Here is a 20,535-nt window from a genome sequence, read left to right on the forward strand (position 1 = left end):
CAGGCAATTCTTCTCTAAACAAGAGAAACAACAACCCCAGACGATCGTTTCAGCCTTTTGTGGGCCTCGTCAGTGAGGTGCAGTTATATCTCTCTAAGGGCATGTGTGCACGGAGTCCACGTCTGGCATGGAAGTTATTCTAGCTTTTGTTCTGTCTCAGCTGAATATGTCCCTACTTCTTCTCACATTTATGAAAATTACTCTTGGGTCTCCCTAAGAGTAATGGGGGAAACCAGACGTGGACTCCTTGCACACATGCCCTTAGAGAGATACAACTGCACCTCACTGACGAAGTCCACAGAAGGCCAAAATGATCATCTGGGGTTGTTGTTTCTCTTGTTCAAAGAGGAATTGCCTGGTATTTTGGTGCTGGACTGTCTTTGGGCAGGGTCAGACTGATATGCTAAGGATATTATTTCTCTGTGGAAGGGCATAGTGTGCTAAAAGTGTATGCACTCTGAGTGGTAATGAAAATGAACAGGCATGGAAGTTATTCTAGCTTTTGTTCTGTCTCAGCTGAGTGCGTCTATTTCTTATTTCTTTATTTATTTATATATATATATATGTGTGTGTGTGTGTGTGTGTGTGTGTGTGTGTGTATATATATATATATATATATATATATATATATATATATATACGCACGCGCAAAGTAAAAAGAAGCGCTAGAACCCTATGTGGTATAACCTACACTGATGTAATGCAGCTCACAGACACGCACTGGGGACAGAACTACCCTCAGTGAATAGTGTGTACAGAAAATTGTCAAGGAAAGAAAGGGATGGTCTAGCGCAAAACCTAGTGTAAGAAAAAACACCTATAAATGTCTGAGTAGTAATAAATATAAGCAAACCCACTAAAATTCAGGGCAAAGTGGAGTTCTCAACTACAAGCCACACTTCTAAAATAGAGGAGATTGTGTGTGTGTGTGTGTGTGTGTGTGTATATAGGGGGTGTGTACACAGAAGTGAATAAAATAAAACCGAGCATATGAGTACACGATAAATATCAGCATGTATCAACAAGTGGACGAAAGACAGCTGGTTATGTAAAAGTCTGGGGGGAAAAAAGGGAAAGAAGGTGCCCAGAAGAAAAAACAGACACAGTCCCGATAGTTCTAGATGATATTGTAGGATCGCACACATGTTCTGCAGTCCTCCCCCTGCTGGTAATTCTTACTTACGGGAAATACCCCCAATCATATGAGGTAAGTAGAAGTCCACAGATTGAGAACGGTATCCGCATCTGAGTCAGCGTCTGCAGAAGAACCCCTTTCAAGGAAAGAATACTCAATCCGGGTTGATGAAATTCAATCTGTCTGGAAGCCCTGGCCCCCACGTTAATGCGGCTTCCACATCCAGATGAGGGGAAAAGGGAATGACAAAGATACACTAATAGTGCATTACTGTTTATTTCTCTTGTTAAGTGTATCCAGTCCACGGATCATCCATTACTTGTGGGATATTTTCCTTCCCAACAGGAAGTTGCAAGAGCATCACCCACAGCAGAGCTGCTATATAGCTCCTCCCCTCACTGCCATACCCAGTCATTCTCTTGCAACTCTCAACAAAGATGGACGTAGTAAGAGGAGAGTGGTGTATTATAGTTAGTTTTTTAACTTCAATCAAAAGTTTGTTATTTTTAAATGGTACCGGAGTGTACTGTTTCATCACAGGCAGCATTAGAAGAAGAATCTGCCTGTGATTTCTATGATCTTAGCAGAAGTAACTAAGATCCACTGCCGTTCTCACATATTCTGAGGAGTGAAGTAACTTCAGAGGGGGAATGGCGTGCAGGTTTTCCTGCAATAAGGTATGTGCAGTTAACATATTTCTAGGGATGGAATTTGCTAGAAAGATGCTGCTGATACCGGATTAATGTAAGTTAAGCCTTAAATGCAGTGATAGCGACTAGTATCAGGCTTATTAACAGAGATACATACTCTTATAAAAGTGTAATATAAAATGTTTGCTGGCATGTTAATCGTTTTTATATATGTTTGGTGACAAAACTTATTGGGGCCTAGTTTTTTTCCACATGGCTGGCTTGATTTTTGCCTAGAAACAGTTTCACTGAGGCTTTCCACTGTTGTAATATGAGTGGGAGGGGCCTTTTTTAGTGCTTTTCTGTGCAGATAAAAATACTGACAGAGACATTCAGCTTCCCTCTGCATGATACAGGACATCTCTGAAGGGCTCAAAAGGCTTCAAAGTCGTGTTTGAGGAGGGTAACAACCTGTGGCAGTTGTTGTGACTGTGTTTAAAAAACAAACAAAAAAAAAAAAACTTTTTGTCATTTATTATTCTGTTTTTGTTATTAAGGGGTTAATCATCCATTTGCAAGTGGGTGCAATGCTCTGCTGACTTGTTACATACACTGTAAAAATTTTGTTAGTGTAACTGCCTTTTTTCACTGTTATTTCAAATTTTGTCAAAATTTGTTTCTCTTAAAGGCACAGTAAATTTTTTTATATTGCTTGTTAACTTGCTTTAAAGTGTTTTCCAAGCTTGCTAGTCTTATTGCTAGTCTGTACAAACATGTCTGAAACAGAGGATACTTGTTCATTATGTTTAAAAGCCATGCTGGAGCCCCATAGGAGAATGTGTACTAAATGTATTGATTTCACCTTAAACAGTAAAGATCAGTCTTTATCTACAAAAGAATTGTCACCAGAGGGGTCTGTCGAGGGGGAAGTTATGCCGACTAACTCTCCCCACGTGTCGGACCCTTCGCCTCCCGCTCAAGGGACGCACGCTAATATGGCGCCAAGTACATCAGGGACGCCCATAGCGATTACTTTGCAGGACATGGCTGCAATCATGAATAATACCCTGTCAGAGGTATTATCCAGATTGCCTGAATTGAGAGGCAAGAGCGATAGCTCTGGGGTTAGACGAGATACAGAGCGCGTAGATGCTGTAAGAGCCATGTCTGATACTGCGTCACAATATGCAGAACCTGAGGACGGAGAGCTTCAGTCTGTGGGTGACGTCTCTGAATCGGGGAGACCTGATTCAGAGATTTCTAATTTTAAATTTAAGCTTGAGAATCTCTGTGTATTGCTTGGGGAGGTATTAGCTGCTCTGAATGACTGACACAATTGCAGTGCCAGAGAAATTGTGTAGGCTGGATAAATACTATGCAGTGCCGGTGAGTACTGATGTTTTTCCAATACCTAAAAGGCTTACAGAAATTATTAGTAAGGAGTGGGATAGGCCCGGTGTGCCCTTTTCCCCACCTCCTATATTTAGAAAAATGTTTCAAATAGATGCCACTACACAGGACTTATGGCAGACTGTCCCTAAGGTGGAGGGAGCAGTTTCTACTTTAGCAAAGCGTACCACTATCCCGGTTGAGGACGGTTGTGCTTTTTCAGATCCAATGGATACAAAATTAGAGGGTTACCTTAAGAAAATGTTTATTCAACAAGGTTTTATTTTACAGCCCCTTGCATGCATTGCGCCTGTCACTGCTGCAGCGGCATTCTGGTTTGAGGCCCTGGAAGAGGCCATCCATACAGCTCCATTGACTGAAATTGTTGACAAGCTTAGAACTCTTAAGCTAGCTAACTCATTTGTTTCTGATGCCATTGTTCATTTGACTAAACTAACGGCTAAGAATTCCGGATTCGCCATCCAGGCGCGTAGGGCGCTATGGCTCAAATCCTGGTCAGCAGATGTGACTTCAAAGTCTAAATTACTCAACATTCCTTTCAAGGGGCAGACCTTATTCGGGCCTGGTTTGAAAGAAATTATTGCTGACATTTCTGGAGGTAAGGGTCATACCCTTCCTCAGGACAGGGCCAAATCAAAGGCCAAACAGTCTAATTTTCGTGCCTTTCGAAATTTCAAGGCAGGTGCAGCATCAACTTCCTCTGCTTGAAAACAAGAGGGAACTTTTGCTCAATCCAAGCAGGCCTGGAAACCTAACCAGTCCTGGAACAAGGGCAAGCAGGCCAGAAAGCCTGCTGCTGCCTCTAAGACAGCATGAAGGAGCGGCCCCCTATCCGACAACGGATCTAGTAGGGGGCAGACTCTCTCTCTTCGCCCAGGCGTGGGCAAGAGATGTTCAGGATCCCTGGGCGTTGGAGATCATATCTCAGGGATATCTTCTGGACTTCAAAGCTTCTCTTCCACAAGGGAGATTTCACCTTTCAAGATTATCTGCAAACCAGATAAAGAAAGAGGCATTCCTAAGCTGCGTACAAGATCTCCTTGTAATGGGAGAGATCCATCCAGTTCCGCGGACGGAACAAGGACAGGGGTTTTATTCAAATCTGTTTGTGGTTCCCAAAAAAGAGGGAACCTTCAGACCAATTTTGGATTTAAAGATCCTAAACAAATTCCTCAGAGTTCCGTCATTCAAGATGGAAACTATTCGAACCATTTTACCCATGATCCAAGAGGGTCACAAGAATCATCATCAGTTCCTGAGGTTTGCCTTTCTAGACAGGCATTACCAATTTGTAGCTCTTCCATTCGGGTTGGCTACAGCCCCAAGAATTTTTACAAAGGTTCTGGGCTCACTTCTGGCGGTCCTAAGACCGCGAGGCATAGCGGTGGCTCCTTACCTGGACGACATCCTGATACAGGCGTCAAGCTTTTAAATTGCCAAATCTCATACAGAGATAGTTCTGGCATTCCTGAGGTCGCATGGGTGGAAAGTGAACGAAGAAAAGAGTTCTCTATCTCCTCTCACAAGGGTTTCCTTCCTAGGGACTCTAATAGATTCTGTAGAAATGAAAATTTACCTGACGGAGTCCAGGTTATCAAAACTTCTAAATGCTTGCCGTGTTCTTCACTCCATTCCGCGCCCCACGGTGGCTCAGTGCATGGAAGTAATCGGCTTAATGGTAGCGGCGATGGACATAGTGCCATTCGCGCGCCTGCATCTCAGACCGCTGCAATTATGCATGCTCAGTCAGTGGAATGGGGATTACACAGATTTGTCCCCTCTACTAAATCTGGATCAGGAAACCAGAGATTCTCTTCTCTGGTGGTTATCTCGGGCCCATCTGTCCAAGGGTATGACCTTTGCAGACCAGATTGGACAATTGTAACAACAGATGCCAGCCTTCTAGGTTGGGGTGCAGTCTGGAACTCCCTGAAGGCTCAGGGTTCATGGACTCAGGAGGAGAAACTCCTCCCAATAAATATTCTGGAGTTAAGAGCAATATTCAATGAGCTGCTGGCTTGGCCTCAGCTAGCAACACTGAGGTTCATCAGATTTCAGTCGGACAACATCACGACTGTGGCTTACATCAACCATCAAGGGGGAACCAGGAGTTCCCTAGCGATGTCAGAAGTCTCCAAGATAATTTGCTGGGCAGAGACTCACTCTTGCCACCTGTCAGTGATCCATATCCCAGGTGTAGAGAACTGGGAGGCGGATTTTCTAAGTCGTCAGACTTTTCATCCGGGGGAATGGGAACTCCATCCGGAGGTGTTTGCTCAATTGGTTCTCCGTTGGGGCAAACCAGAATTGGATCTCATGGCGTCTCGCCAGAACGCCAAGCTTCCTTGTTACGGATCCAGGTCCAGGGACCCAGAAGCGGCACTGATAGATGCTCTAGCAGCGCCTTGGTTCTTCAACCTGGCTTATGTGTTTCCACCGTTTCCTCTGCTCCCTCGTCTGATTGCCAAAATCAAACAGGAAAGAGCATCGGTGATATTGATAGCGCCTGCGTGGCCACGCAGGACCTGGTATGCAGACCTAGTGGACATGTCATCCTTTCCACCATGGACTGTGTTTAAACCTGTTGCTCCTCCATGGAGCTTAAACTTGGTTCTTAAAGTCCTTCATTCTATTGATATCAAACTTCTTTCATGGAAAGTTCTTTTTCTGATGGCTATTTCCTTGGCTCGAAGAGTCTCGGAGTTATCTGCCTTACATTGTGATTCTCCTTATCTGATCTTCATTCAGATAAAGTTGTTCTGCGTACAAAACCTGGGTTTTTACCTAAGGTGGTTTCTAACAAGAATATCAATCAAGAGATTGTTGTTCCATCATTATGTCCTAATCCTTCTTCAAAGAAGGAACGTCTTTTGCATAATCTAGACGTAGTCCGTGCCTTGAAGTTTTACTTACAGGCTACTAAAGATTTTCGCCAAACATCTAACCTGTTTGTTGTTTACTCTGGACAGAGGAGAGGTCAGAAGGCCTCGGCAACCTCTCTTTCTTTTTGGCTTCGGAGTATATTCCGTTTAGCCTATGAGACTGCTGGACAGCAGCCTCCTGAAAGGATTACAGCTCATTCTACTAGAGCTGTGGCTTCCACCTGGGCCTTTAAAAATGAGGCCTCTGTTGAACAGATTTGCAAGGCTGCAACTTGGTCTTCGCTTCATACTTTTTCCAAATTTTACAAATTTGATACTTTTGCTTCTTCGGAGGCTGTTTTTGGGAGACAGGTTCTACATGCAGTGGTTCCTTCTGTTTAAGTTCCTGCCTTGTCCCTCCCATCATCCGTGTACTTTAGCTTTGGTATTGGTATCCCACAAGTAATGGATGATCCGTGGACTGGATACACTTAACAAGAGAAAACATAATTTATGCTTACCTGATAAATTTATTTCTCTTGTAGTGTATCCAGTCCACGGCCCGCCCTGTCCTTTTCAGGCAGGTCTAAATTTTAATTAAACTACAGTCACCACTGCACCCTATGGTTTCTCCTTTCTCGGCTTGTTTCGGTCGAATGACTGGATATGGCAGTGAGGGGAGGAGCTATATAGCAGCTCTGCTGTGGGTGATCCTCTTGCAACTTCCTGTTGGGAAGGAGAATATCCCACAAGTAATGGATGATCCGTGGACTGGATACACTACAAGAGAAATAAATTAATCAGGTAAGCATAAATTATGTTTTTACTGTTTGATTTTATTCTTCCATTTTAGAAATGTAAGAAATACAACATTTATTGTATAGCTAAGTAGCACTTTGTGTGTGTGTAATGTGTATTTGTGTATTAAAACATTTTATTTTTTCCTCTTTTCTTTCTAGGCACAGACTTTAATATTGACAGTTTACCTCTTCCACGAGAACCCAATCTTGAATGGGCTCTGTTCCATGAGGAGTCTCCAAAAAATAACTATAAACTGTTCCATCAACAAACTATTACTTTATTTAACCACTCAGCTACTTTTAGTCGAAATTCTCACTTGCCATTAACAACCCAGTACTTGGAGAATTTACAGTCCTTAAAATCCCATGAGTACTTGGTTCCATTGCAAGAGAAGAATATGCTAAGGAGACACCTTGCTCCACTAGTATATGTGCAGTCTGACTGTGATCCTCCTTCGGACCGTGATCGATATGTGCAAGAGCTCATGAGGTATGTTGCTGTGGATTCCTACGGTGAATGTTTGCACAATCGAGATCTCCCAAAAGATATCAACAACCCATCTTTCATGGACAATGCAGCTTACTACCGAATACTTGCTCAATACAAGTTTGTCCTAGCATTTGAAAATGCAGTTTGTGAAGACTACATAACCGAGAAGTTATGGCGACCACTCAAGTTAGGAGCTATCCCAGTATATTATGGTGCTCCCAATATTGAAGACTGGCTCCCAAGTAACAGAAGTGCAATTATTGTGAATACATTTTCTCACCCCAAAGATCTGGCACAATTCATAAAACGGCTAGATGGCAATGATACACTCTATATGGAATTTCTAGACTGGAAACTTCGAAACCACATCAGCAACAAAAACTTAATATCTGCCATGAAAAACAGAAAGTGGGGTGTGCAAGATGTGATGCAAGACAACTATGTTGACGCCTTTGAATGTATGGTTTGCAGTAAAGTGTGGGATAATATTCGACTACAAGAAAAAGTAAGAAATATCTCTAATAAAAATATAGATACAATTAAAAAATAGCCTTATAGGAAATATTGTCAAATATTTTAAAACATCACTAGTCAGTAAGACTGTTTTAAATCTATTTAATTCATGGTTTTCATTTTTAGAATAATATATTTTTCATTTTTCCAGTTATATCAGACCATTACTTCATTTGGTTATATATCTTTAGATATGGATAGATAGATAGATATATAGATAGATTGAAATGAATGAAAGTATTGGTAGGTGAACTTTCTTCAGTTTAATATGTTAATCATTTCTGTTTGATCTACTTTTCAGGTGTTCTTTATTGTAATGAGAAAAATGATTACCTTTAATAATAACTATTAATTGTTTTATTTAACTTAAGAAAAATAACTATTTGCTAATTTTAAAATGTTTTATTTAACTTAAAGGGACACTGAACCCAATTTTTTTCTTTTGTGATTCATATAGAGCATGCAATTTTAAGCAACTTTCTAATTTACTCCTATTATCAATTTTTCTTCGTTCTCTTGCTATCTTTATTTGAAATAAGTCATTAAGCTTTTTTGGGTTAAGAACTCTGGACAGCACTTTTTGATTGGTGGATTAATTTTTTCCACCAATCAGCAAGGACAACCCAGGTTGTTCACCAAAAATGGGCCGGCATCTAAACTTAGATTATTGCATTTAAAATAAAGATACCAAGAGAATAAAGAAAATATAATAATAGGAGTAAATTAGAAAGTTGCTTTAAATTTCTTGCTCTATCTGAATCACAAAAGAAAAAAAAATTGGGTTCAGTGTCCCTTTAACCCCTTCGTGACCAGAGCACTTTTCCATTTGTTGACCATCTGGGACCAATGCTTTTTTGCATTTCTGTGGTGTTTGTGTTTAGCTGTAATTTTCCTCTTGTTCATTTACTGTACCCACACATATTATATACCGTTTTTTCCGCCATTTAATGAACTATCTAAAGATACCATTATTTTTATCATATCTTATTATTTACTATAAAAAAAAATATAAAATATGATGGAAAAATGGAAAAAAAACACACTTTTTCTAACTTTGACCCCCAAATTCTGTTACACATCTACAACCACCAAAAAAACTCCTATACTAAATAGTTTCTAAATTTTGTCCTGAGTTTAGAAATACCCAATTTTTACATGTGTGTGTGTGTGTGTATATATATATATATATATATATATATATATATATATATATATATATATATATATATATATACACAAAATAATTCACTGTGTATTGCGCTCCTCCTGAGCGTCCGATGTATGGAAGAAGCCCAGCACAATGGAGAGTGGGCGGGGGACACACCCCCTGTATGGATCCAGGCGATAGGCTGCAGCTACAGGCGTGTCTGCCACACACGTCCCTGGCGTATAGAACAGAATCCAAAAAAAGAAGTTGCGCTCACAAGTACTGGAGGTATATGTAGAAAATGTAAGATCCAGGCAGAAGGTAAAAGTAAAAATTACATTTATTCCAAAAGATAAAAAGGACACGTAGCGATGTCCTACACAGCAAGCCAGCAGTGACTCTTACAATCAGGTTGGTGTGCTGATCCTCATCCAGACATGTTTCGTGCGTTTGCGCACTTGTTCACTGCTTACCTGAGGATCAGCACAACCACCTATTTAAAGCTAGTTTAGCAATCAAGACTATGATAATCTAAAACCTGATTGGATACCTGTATCCACCTGACTGATTAGATTGATCCGATATGTAACACAAGCAGATAAAAGCATAAGTGAAATATTTCTGTATGTAAAGATATATATGACAAGAAACAATTGACAATATATTATATTACCTAGATACATTCAAATGCTTAGCTCAAAGTTAGAAAGAGAAAATTATATATGCATAATTTATGATCACTTTTCATACAAAAATCACTAAAGAGGGAAAAATAAATGCTAAATTGCGATATTAAAGTTAACCTACAGTGTGACTAGATGGTAAAAAACTTCAGCAATATTTAAGTAAAAGTATCTAAATCACGTCTAATATTTAGTCCTTCAGGTTCACTAGTTTGTAATTTGAACATCCAAAAATGTTCCTTTTTATTTAGTAATGTTTCTCTATTCCCTCCTCTTCTCCATTTAGTTATGTGATCAATGCCCTGTATTTTTAAGGATGAGATATCTGAATTATGATATATTTTGAAGTGTCTAGATATGGGGGTGTCACTGTCCTCATCTTCAATTGACCTCAAATGTTGCAAAAACCTGTCTTTGAGGGACCTTTTAGTTTTGCCTGTATATTGTAATTCATCACATGTAAGTAGATAGACAACATGAGTTGTAGCACAATTGATAAAGTACCTAATATCATATTCTGAGTTTGTTGTACTAGAAAGAAATTTGTTACCCTCTCTTATAAAGTTACACGTTTTGCAGATGGGTCGTCTGCATTTAAAACATCCCTGTTTTTGTTTGAGCCAACATTTGTTAGCTTTAGGTTTAATATCAGAAGGTGATAAATAATTGGCTAGAGTATTTGCTCTTTTTGGAATGAAATCACATTCAGATTTTAAAATTTCTTTGATGGTAGGGTCAGAATATAAGATGGGAAGAGAATCTCTAATTATTGCACATATTTTAGTGTATTCAACACTGTAGGTGGTAATAAATTTAATTTTGTTGGTTTCATCTTGTTGAGATTTTAGTTTGTTGGATTTGTATTGAAGCAATTTTTCTTTGGGAATTTGATCAACACTTTCTTTAGCTTTAGATAAAAGACTTTCATGATAGCCTCTATGTTTGAATCAATTTGTGGCCTCACTAGCCTGTTTGTGATATTCTTTCTCTGTGGTGCAATACGAGTGTATTCCCCTTTAGGTATACCTCTTAATACATGTCGGGGATGACATGATTCAAATTTCAATAATGTTTTACCTGCTGTTTCCTTTCTATACATTTTCGTCTCAATAAGTGATCCAATTTTTCCACCCTGAACAGTGAGATCTAGAAAGTTCACACTGCTATCACTGTGAATGCCAGTGAGCTCTCTACCTTGATGATTACAATTAAGATATTTACAAAAGAGATCTGCTTTGGTTTCATCACAATCCAGGATAAAAAAAACATATCGTCTATGTAGCGATAATACGAGATTATCACATATTTAAAAGGATTCTCATCTCCAAAGACGTGGGACAGCTCCCACCAACCCATAAATAGGTTGGCATAGGAGGGGGCAAACTTAGCCCCCATAGCTGTCCCACGTCTTTGGAGATAGTAATCCGTCTGAAACATAAAAAAAATTGTGGGTTAACAAATACTCAATGGCATTGAGTAAGAAAATTTTCGTGGCTTCCTCAAATTCGCAGGCAGAATTGATAAAGAATTCTATAGCGGTGAGACCCTTGGAATGTTCAATGGATGTGTATAAAGATGTAACATCTATCACCATTAGTCTATAGTTTGGTTTCCTTTCAATTTTGGCAATTTTATTAACAAATGAAGTAGTGTCTTGTATATAACTGGGTAATTTACATACTAGAGGCTGTAAAAATGTATCAACAAGTTCAGAGAGGGCTTCGTTTAGGGACCCTATACCAGCAATATATGTGTGTATATATGTATGTATGTATATGTGTGTGTAGACAACCCAAAGTATTGATCTAGGCCCATTTTGGTATATTTCATGCAACCATTTCACCGCCAAATGTGATCAAATATAAAATATTGTTACATTTTTCACAATTTTAGGTTTCTTACTGAAATTATTTACAAACAGCTTGTGCAAGTATTGTAAATGCTTTTCTGGGATACCCTTTGTTCAGAAATAGCAGACATATATATGGCTTTGGCGTTGCTTTTTGGTAATTAGAAGGCTGCTAAATGCCGCTGTGCACCATACTTGTATTATGCTCAGCAGCGAAGGGGTTATTTAGGTAGCTTGTAGGGAGCTTGCAGGGTTAATTTCTCCAACATAGGTGTGTCCGGTCCACGGCGTCATCCTTACTTGTGGGATATTCTCCTCCCCAACAGGAAATGGCAAAGAGCCCAGCAAAGCTGGTCACATGATCCCTCCTAGGCTCCGCCTTCCCCAGTCATTCTCTTTGCCGTTGTACAGGCAACATCTCCACGGAGATGGCTTAGAGTTTGTTATTTTAAAATAGTGCTGGTATGTACTATTTACTCTGAAACAGGAAAGAGATGAAGATTTCTGTTTGTAAGAGGAAAATGATTTTAGCAACCGTTACTAAAATCGATGGCTGTTTCCACACAGGACTGTTGAGAGGAATTAACTTCAGTTGGGGGAAACAGTGAGCAGACTTTTGCTGCTTGAGGTATGACACATTTCTAACAAGACTCTGTAATGCTGGAAGCTGTCATTTTCCCTATGGGAACCGGTAAGCCATTTTCTTAGTTTAAGTAAAAGAATAAAGGGCTTCATTAGGGCTTAAAAAACTGGTAGACATTTTTCTGGGCTAAAACGATTACTTTACTAAGTATATTTGGCAGATTATTACTTTTAATAGTTGTTAAATCTTGGGGATTGTTTTAATAAAAACGGCAGGCACTGTATTGGACACCTTTTTCACTGGGGGCCTTTTCTAGTCATAGACAGAGCCTCATTTTCGCGCCTCTAATGCGCAGTTGTTTTTGGAAAGCATGGCATGCAGATGCATGTGTGAGGAGCTAAGAACCACTGAAAAAGCTTATAGAAGGCATCATTTGGTATCGTATTCCCCTCTGGGCTTGGTTGGGTCTCAGCAAAGCAGATACCTGGGACTGTATAGGGGTTAAATGTAAAAACGGCTCCGGTTCCGTTATTTTAAGGGTTAAAGCTTTCAAATTTGGTGTGCAATACTTTTAAGGCTTTAAGTTACTGTGGTGAAATTTTGGTGAAATTTGAACAATTCCTTCATACTTTTTCACATATTCAGTAATAAAGTGTGTTCAGTTTGAAATTTAAAGGGACAGTAACGGTTTTATTGTAAAACGTTTTTTGTGCTTTGTTGACAAGTTTAAGCCTGTTTAACATGTCTGAACCATCAGATAACGATGTTCTATATGTATGAAAGCCAATGTGTCTCCCCATTTAAATATATGTGATATATTTGTGTCATAATGTCCAAACAAAGTAGGGATAATAATGCCATAGATATGATATTGCCCAAGATGATTACTCTGAGGGGAGTAAGCATGGTACTGCATCATCCCCTTCTGTGTCTACACCAGTTTTGCCCACACAAGAGGCCCCTAGTACATCTAGTGCGCCAATACTTATTACCATACAACAATTAATGGCTGTAATGGATAATTCTATTGCATGCATTTTTTTTCCAAAATGCCTACTTATCAGAGAAAGCGTGATTGCTCTGTTTTAAACACTGAAGAGCAAGAGGACGCTGATGATATCTGTTCTGACATACCCTCACACCTATCTGAAGGGGCCAGGAGGGAGGTTTTGTCTGAGGGAGAAATTTCAGATTCAGGGAAAATTTCTCAACAAGCAGAACCTGATATTGTAACTTTTAAATTTAAATTTCAACATCTCCACGCACTACTTAAGGAGGTATTATCTACTCTGGATGATTGTGACAATTTGGTCATTCCAGAGAAATTAGGTAAGATGGACAAGTTCCTAGAGGTTCCGGTGCCCCCCGATGTTTTTCCTATACCCAAGCGGGTGGCGGACATAGTAAATAAGGAGTGGGAAAGGCCCGGCATACCTTTTGTCCTCCCCCTATATTTAAGAAATTAGTTCCTATAGTCGACCCCAGAAAGGACTTATAGCATACAGTCCCCAAGGTCGAGGGGGCGGTTTCTACTCTAAACAAACGCACTTCTATTCCTATAGAAGATAGTTGTGCTTTCAAGATCCTATGGATTAAAGGTTAGAGGGTTTGCTTAAAAAGATGTTTGTTCAGCAAGGTTACCTTCTACAACCAATTTCATGCATTGTTCCTGTCACTACAGCTGCGTGTTTCTGGTTCGAAGAACTAGAAAAGTCGCTCAATAAAGAATCTTCGTACGAGGAGGTTTTGGACAGAGATCAAGCTCTTAAATTGGCTAACTCTTTTTTATTTTAGATGCCGCTTTGCAATTAGCTAGATTAGCGGCGAATAATTCAGGGTTTGCTATCGTGGCGCGCAGAGCGCTTTTGCTTAACATCCCTTTCAAGGGTAAAACACTGTTTGGCCCTGACTTGAAAGAGATTATTTCAGACATCACTGGGGGAAAGGGCCACGCCCTTCCTCTGGATAGGTCTTTTAAGGCTAAAAAGAAGCCAAATTTTCGTCCCTTTCGCAGAAACGGACCAGCCTCAAATTCTACACCCTCTAAGCAAGAGGGTAATACTTCTCAAACCAAGCCAGCCTGGAGGCCGATGCAAGGCTGGAACAAGGGTAAGCAGGCCAAGTCACCTGCCACTGCTACCAAAACAGCATGAAGTGTTGGCCCCCGATCTGGGAAGGATCTGGTGGGGGGCAGACTTTCTCTCTTTGCTCAGGCTGGGGCAAGAGATGTTCAGGATCCTTGGGCGCTAGAAATAGTTTCTCAAGGTTATCTCCTGGAATTCAGGGAACTACCCCCAAGGGGAAGGTTCCACGGGTCTCAATTATCTTCGAACAGGCATTCTTACACTGTGTAGAAGACCTGTTAAGCATGGGAGTGATTCATCCTGTTCCATTAGGAGAACAAGGGATGGGTTTTTACTCCAACCTGTTCTTAATTCCCAAAAAAGAGGGAACATTCAGACCTATTTTAGATCTCAAGATTCTAAACAAGTTTCTAAGGGTTTCATCATTCAAAATGGAAACCATTCGAACGATCCTTCCTACCATCCAGGAAGGTCAATTCATGACCACGGTGGACTTAAAGGATGCGTACCTACGTATTCCTATCCACAAGGACCATTTTCGGTTCCTAAGGTTCGCCTTTCTGGACAAGCATTACCTGTGGCACTTCCATTCGGATTAGCCACTGCTCCAAGGATTTTCACAAGGGTACGAGGGTCCCTTCTAGCGGTGCTCAGACCAAGGGGCATTGCAGTAGTACCTTACTTGGACGACATCCTGATTCAAGTGTCGTCTCTGTCAAAAGCAAGGGCTCATACGGACATTGTCCTAGCCTTTCTCAGATCTCACAGGTGGAAAGTGAACATAGAAAAAAGTTCTCTGTCCCCGTCAACAAGAGTTCCCTTCTTGGGAACAATAATAGTTTCCTTAGAAATGAAGGTTTTTTCTGACAGAGGCCAGAAAATCAAAACTTCTAAGCTCTTGTCAGGTACTTCATTCTGTTGTTCTTCCTTCCATAGCGCAGTCCATGGAAGTAATAGGGTTGATGGTTGCGGCAATGGACATAGTTCCTTTTGCACGAATTCATCTAAGACCATTGCACCTGGGCATGCTCAGACAGTGGAATGGGGATTATACAGACTTGTCTCCGACGATACAAGTAGATCAAATAACCAGAGATTCACTCCGTTGGTGGCTGACCCTGGACAACCTGTCACAGGGAATGAGCTTCCGCAGACCAGAATAGGTCATTGTCACGACCGACGCCAGTCTGGTGGGCTGGGGCGCGGTCTGGGAACCCCTGAAAACTCAGGGTCTATGGTTTCGGGAAGACTCTCTTCTCCCGATAAACATAATGGAACTGAGAGCGATATTCAATGCTCTCAAGGCTTGGCCTCGACTAGCAAAGGCCAAATTCATAAGGTTTCAATCAGTCATCATGACGACTGTTACATATATCAACCATCAGGGGGTAACAAGGAGTTCCCTGGCGATGGAGGAGCATCCGGGGGAGTGGGAACTCCATCTGGAAATCTTTGCCCAAATAACTCAATTATGGGGCATTCCAGACTTGGTTCTGATGGCCTCTCGTCAGAACTTCATGGTCCCTTGTTACGGGTCCAAATCCAGGGATCCCAAGGCGACTCTATTGGATACAATAGTAGCACCTTGGATCTTCAACCTAGCTTATGTATTCCCACCGTTTCCTCTCATTCCCAGGCTGGTAGCCAGGTTCAATCTGGAGAGGGCTTCGGTGACCTTGATAGTTCCTGTGTGGCCACGCAGGACTTTGTATGCAGACCTGGTGAATGTGTCATCGGCTCCACCATGGAAGCTACCTTTGAGACAGGACCTTCTTATTCAGGGTCCATTCGAACATCCGAATCTGGTTTTCCTCCAACTGACTGCTTGGAGTTTGAACGCTTGATTTTATCAAAGCGTGGGTTTTCAGATTCTGTAATAGATACTCTTATTCAGGCTAGAAAGCCTGTAACTAGAAAAATTTACCATAATATATGGAAAAAATATATCTGTTGGTGTGAATCTAAAGGATTCCCATGGAACAAGATAAAAATTCCTAAGATTCTTTCCTTTCTACAAGAAGGTTTGGAGAAAGGATTTTCTGCGAGTTCTCTGAAGGGACAGATCTCTGCTTTATCTGTTTTACTTCACAAAAGGCTGGCAGCTGTGCCAGACGTTTAAGCGTTTGTTCAGGCTCTGGAGTCTTAATCTAGTTCTTTCAGTTCTTCAAGGGGTTCCGTTTGAACCCTTACATTCCATAGATATTAAGTTATTATCTTGGAAAGTTTTGTTTTAGGTTACAATCTCTTCTGCTAGAAGAGTTTCTGAGTTATCTGCTCTGCAGTGTTCTCCGCCCTATCTGGTCCATGCAGATAAGGTGGTTTTTACGTACTGAGCCTGGTTTTCTTCCGAAGGTTGTTTCCAACAAAAATATTAACCAGGAGATAGTTGTACCTTCTTTGTGTCCGAATCCAGTTTCATAGAAGGAACGTTTGTTACACAATTTGGACGTTGTCCGTGCTCTAAAATTCTATTTAGATGCTACAAAGGATTTCAGACAAACATCTTCCTTGTTTGTTGTTTATTCTGGTAAAAGGAGAGGTCAAAAAGCAACTTCTACCTCTCTCTTAAAAGCATCATCAGATTGGCTTATGAGACTGCCGGACGGCAGCCTCCTGAAAGAATCACAGCTCATTCCACTAGGGCCGTGGCTTCCACATGGGCCTTTAAGAACGAGGCTTCTGTTGATCAGATATGTAAGGCAGCGACTTGGTTCACTGCACACTTTTACCAAATTTTACAAATTTGATACTTTTGCTTCTTCTGAGGCTATTTTTGGGAGAAAGGTTTTGCAAACCGTGGTGCCTTCCATCTAGGTGACCTGATTTGCTCCCTCCCATCATCCGTGTCCTAAAGCTTTGGTATTGGTTCCCACAAGTAAGGATGACGCCGTGGACCGGACACACCTATGTTGGAGAAAACAGAATTTATGTTTACCTGATAAATTACTTTCTCCAACGGTGTGTCCGGTCCACGGCCCGCCCTGGTTTTTTAATCAGGTCTGATGATTTATTTTCTTTAACTACAGTCACCACGGTATCATATGATTTCTCCTATGCAAATATTCCTCCTTTACGTCGGTCGAATGACTGGGGAAGGCGGAGCCTAGGAGGGATCATGTGACCAGCTTTGCTGGGCTCTTTGCCATTTCCTGTTGGGGAGGAGAATATCCCACAAGTAAGGATGACGCCGTGGACCGGACACACCGTTGGAGAAAGTAATTTATCAGGTAAACATAAATTCTGTTTTTAGCTTTAGTGCAGAGATCAGCCTCCCACCTGACACATCCCACCCCCTGATTCCTCCCAAACAGCTCTCTTCCCTCCCCCACCCCAAAATTGTCCCCGCCATGTTGAGTACTGGCAGAAAGTCTGCCAGTACTAAAATAAATGGCTTTTTTTTTTCTTAATTTAAAAAAAATAATAATTATGTAGCTCTGATGGACCCCCCAAGCCCCCAACCTCCCTGATCTCCCTCAAACAGCTCTCTAACCCTCCCCCACTGCCTATTGACCGACATCTTGGGTACTTTGCCCCCAAAACAATTTTTTGTATTATTTATTTTTAAATAAATATATAATTTTTCCGTAGTGTAGCAGCCCCCCCCTCAAAACCCCTCTCCCCCTCCCAGATCCTCTGATTTGTATTCCCCCCCCGTCCTCGGTCGTTAAGGGGATAAAGGTATATGAAATTTTTATTTTGTGATTCAGATAGATCACACAATTTTAAGCAAATTTCTAATGTACTCCTATTATCAACATTTCTTCGTTCTCTTTGTATCTTTATTTGAAAAAGCAGGAATGTAAGCTTACGAGCCGACCCATTTTTGGTTCAGCACCCTGTGTAGTGCTTGCTGATTGGTGGCTATAAAGAATTTTACAAAATATCACCTATTTTTACATTCCAGTTGTCCCTTTTATTTTGATTCTTTTTTTTATTTTTAAGTTCAAAGACTGAGCCCTAACATCAACTGCACAACAAAATGAGCTAGCAGTTATTGCCATGTTATTTTTTATTCTGTGGCAATTACTTCATAGCTATAAGGACATGAAAACCGTCAGTGTTCTGCCCTTGAAAAGTTTGCCAGCCGGGTGGAATTATGAAGTAGCCAGGAGGGGGCAGTGTAATATTTTCTTATTATAATCTGCTATTCAAAGCACAAATTAATTGCATAATTTAACATAAATGTATTTAATGATACATTTTTTTTCAATAAAAATGGAACAATTTTAGCTTAATATTGGCTAAAATTTTAGCTTAGTGGTCAGTAAAATTAGCTTGGTGGTGCACCCGTTAAACAGGTCATGGGGAGAACACTTATTTGAATCATTAAACCACACTTAAATGCAGAGTTTTATTGTATATTATTAGGATAAGGGGTTAATAAATGCTTTATAAAATTTTTTACACAATAAAGCATAAACATTGGAAAAAAAGGCCATGTTAGGACCCAAGATTTGCCATAAAAAAAGGCAAAAGTATGTTTTCTAATTGTAAAGTTGGAAAATCCCATAAATCACGAAGTGTTTTTCTGATGGATTGGAATACTTCTGCAAATAAATAGGAGTATAGAAAGCACTTGAAAGAAAATACAAAATAACTTGATTTCTTTTTATGGATTGGAATGACCTTAACCACTTTGCACAGCCTTTCTAACGAATTGGAATATACCTAAAGGTTTATCACAAAATAGTTATGAGACATCACTAAAATTAGTTTGTTTGTTTGGTTTTTGGAAGTGCAGGATATTTTACTTCTCATAAATTTAGACAATGGGGTATATTTATCATTCTATGGCCTAGATTTGGAGTTTGGCGGTAGCTGTGAAAACCAGCGTTAGAGGCTCCTAACGCTGGTTTTAGGCTACCGCCGGTATTTGGAGTCATTCAAAAAAGGGTCTAACGCTCACTTTTCAGCCGCAAATTTTCCATACCGCAGATCCCCTTACGTCAATTGCGTATCCTATCTTTTCAATGGGATCTTTCTAACTCCGGTATTTAAAGTCGTGTCTGAAGTGAGCGTTAGAAATCTAACAACAAAACTCCAGCCGCAGAAAAAAGTCAGGAGTTAAGAGCTTTCTGGGCTAACGCCGGTTCATAAAGCTCTTAACTACTGTACTCTAAAGTACACTAACACCCATAAACTACCTATGTACCCCTAAACCGAGGACCCCCCACATCGCCGCCACTCGATTAAATTTTTTTAACCCCTAATCTGCCGACCGCCACCTACGTTATACTTATGTACCCCTAATCTGCTGCCCCTAACACCGCCGACCCCTATATTATATTTATTAACCCCTAACCTGCCCCCCACAACGTCGCAGCCAGCTACCTACAATAATTAACCCCTAATCTGCCGACCGCAAAGCGCCGCCACCTACATTATAGCTATGTACCCCTAATCTGCTGCCCCTAACACCGTCGACCCCTATATTATATTTATTAACCCCTAATCTGCCCCCCTCAACGTCGCCTCCACCTGCCTACACTTATTAACCCCTAATCTGCCGAGCGGACCTCACCGCTACTATAATAAAGTTATTAACCCCTAATCTGCCTCACTAGCCCTATAATAAATAGTATTAACCCCTAATCTGCCCTCCCTAACATCGCCGACACCTAACTTCAATTATTAACCCCTAATCTGCCGACTGGAGCTCAACGCTATTCTAATAAATGTATTAACCCCTAAAGCTAAGTCTAACCCTAACACTAACACCCCCTAAATTAAATATAATTTTAATCTAACGAAATTAACTCTTCTTAAATAAATTATTCCTATTTAAAGCTAAATACTTACCTGTAAAATAAATCCTAATATAGCTACAATATAAATTATATTTATATTATAGCTATTTTAGGATTAATATTTATTTTACAGGTAACTTTGTATTTATTTTAACCAGGTACAATAGCTATTAAATAGTTAAGAACTATTTAATAGCTAAAATAGTTAAAATAATTACAAATTTACCTGTAAAATAAATCCTAACCTAAGTTACAATTAAACCTAACACTACACTATCAATAAATTAATTAAATAAAATACCTATAATTATCTACAATTAAACCTAACACTACACTATCAATAAATAAATTAAATACAATTCCTACATATAAATACAATGAAATAAACTAACTAAAGTACAAAAAATAAAAAAGAACTAAGTTACAAAAAATAAAAAAATATTTACAAACATTAGAAATATATTACAACAATTTTAAACTAATTACACCTACTCTAAGCCCCCTAATAAAATAACAAAGCCCCCCAAAATAAAAAAATGCCCTACCCTATTCTAAATTACTAAAGTTCAAAGCTCTTTTACCTTACCAGCCCTGAACAGGGCCC

General features: G+C 40.1%; 1 protein-coding gene across 1 annotated transcript in view; it reads left to right on the forward strand.

Annotated features, from left to right (window-relative positions):
• Window positions 1–20,535, forward strand: part of FUT10 (fucosyltransferase 10) — a 162,620-nt gene that overhangs the window by 68,261 nt on the left and 73,824 nt on the right. Inside the window, exon 4 of the mRNA XM_053703217.1 lies at window positions 6,995–7,830. Within this exon, the coding sequence (XP_053559192.1) occupies window positions 6,995–7,830 (836 nt within the window). The remainder of the gene's footprint in view (window positions 1–6,994; window positions 7,831–20,535) is intronic.

This window comes from Bombina bombina, chromosome 2, assembly GCF_027579735.1.
Source record: "Bombina bombina isolate aBomBom1 chromosome 2, aBomBom1.pri, whole genome shotgun sequence".
NCBI classification, from domain to species: domain Eukaryota; kingdom Metazoa; phylum Chordata; class Amphibia; order Anura; family Bombinatoridae; genus Bombina; species Bombina bombina.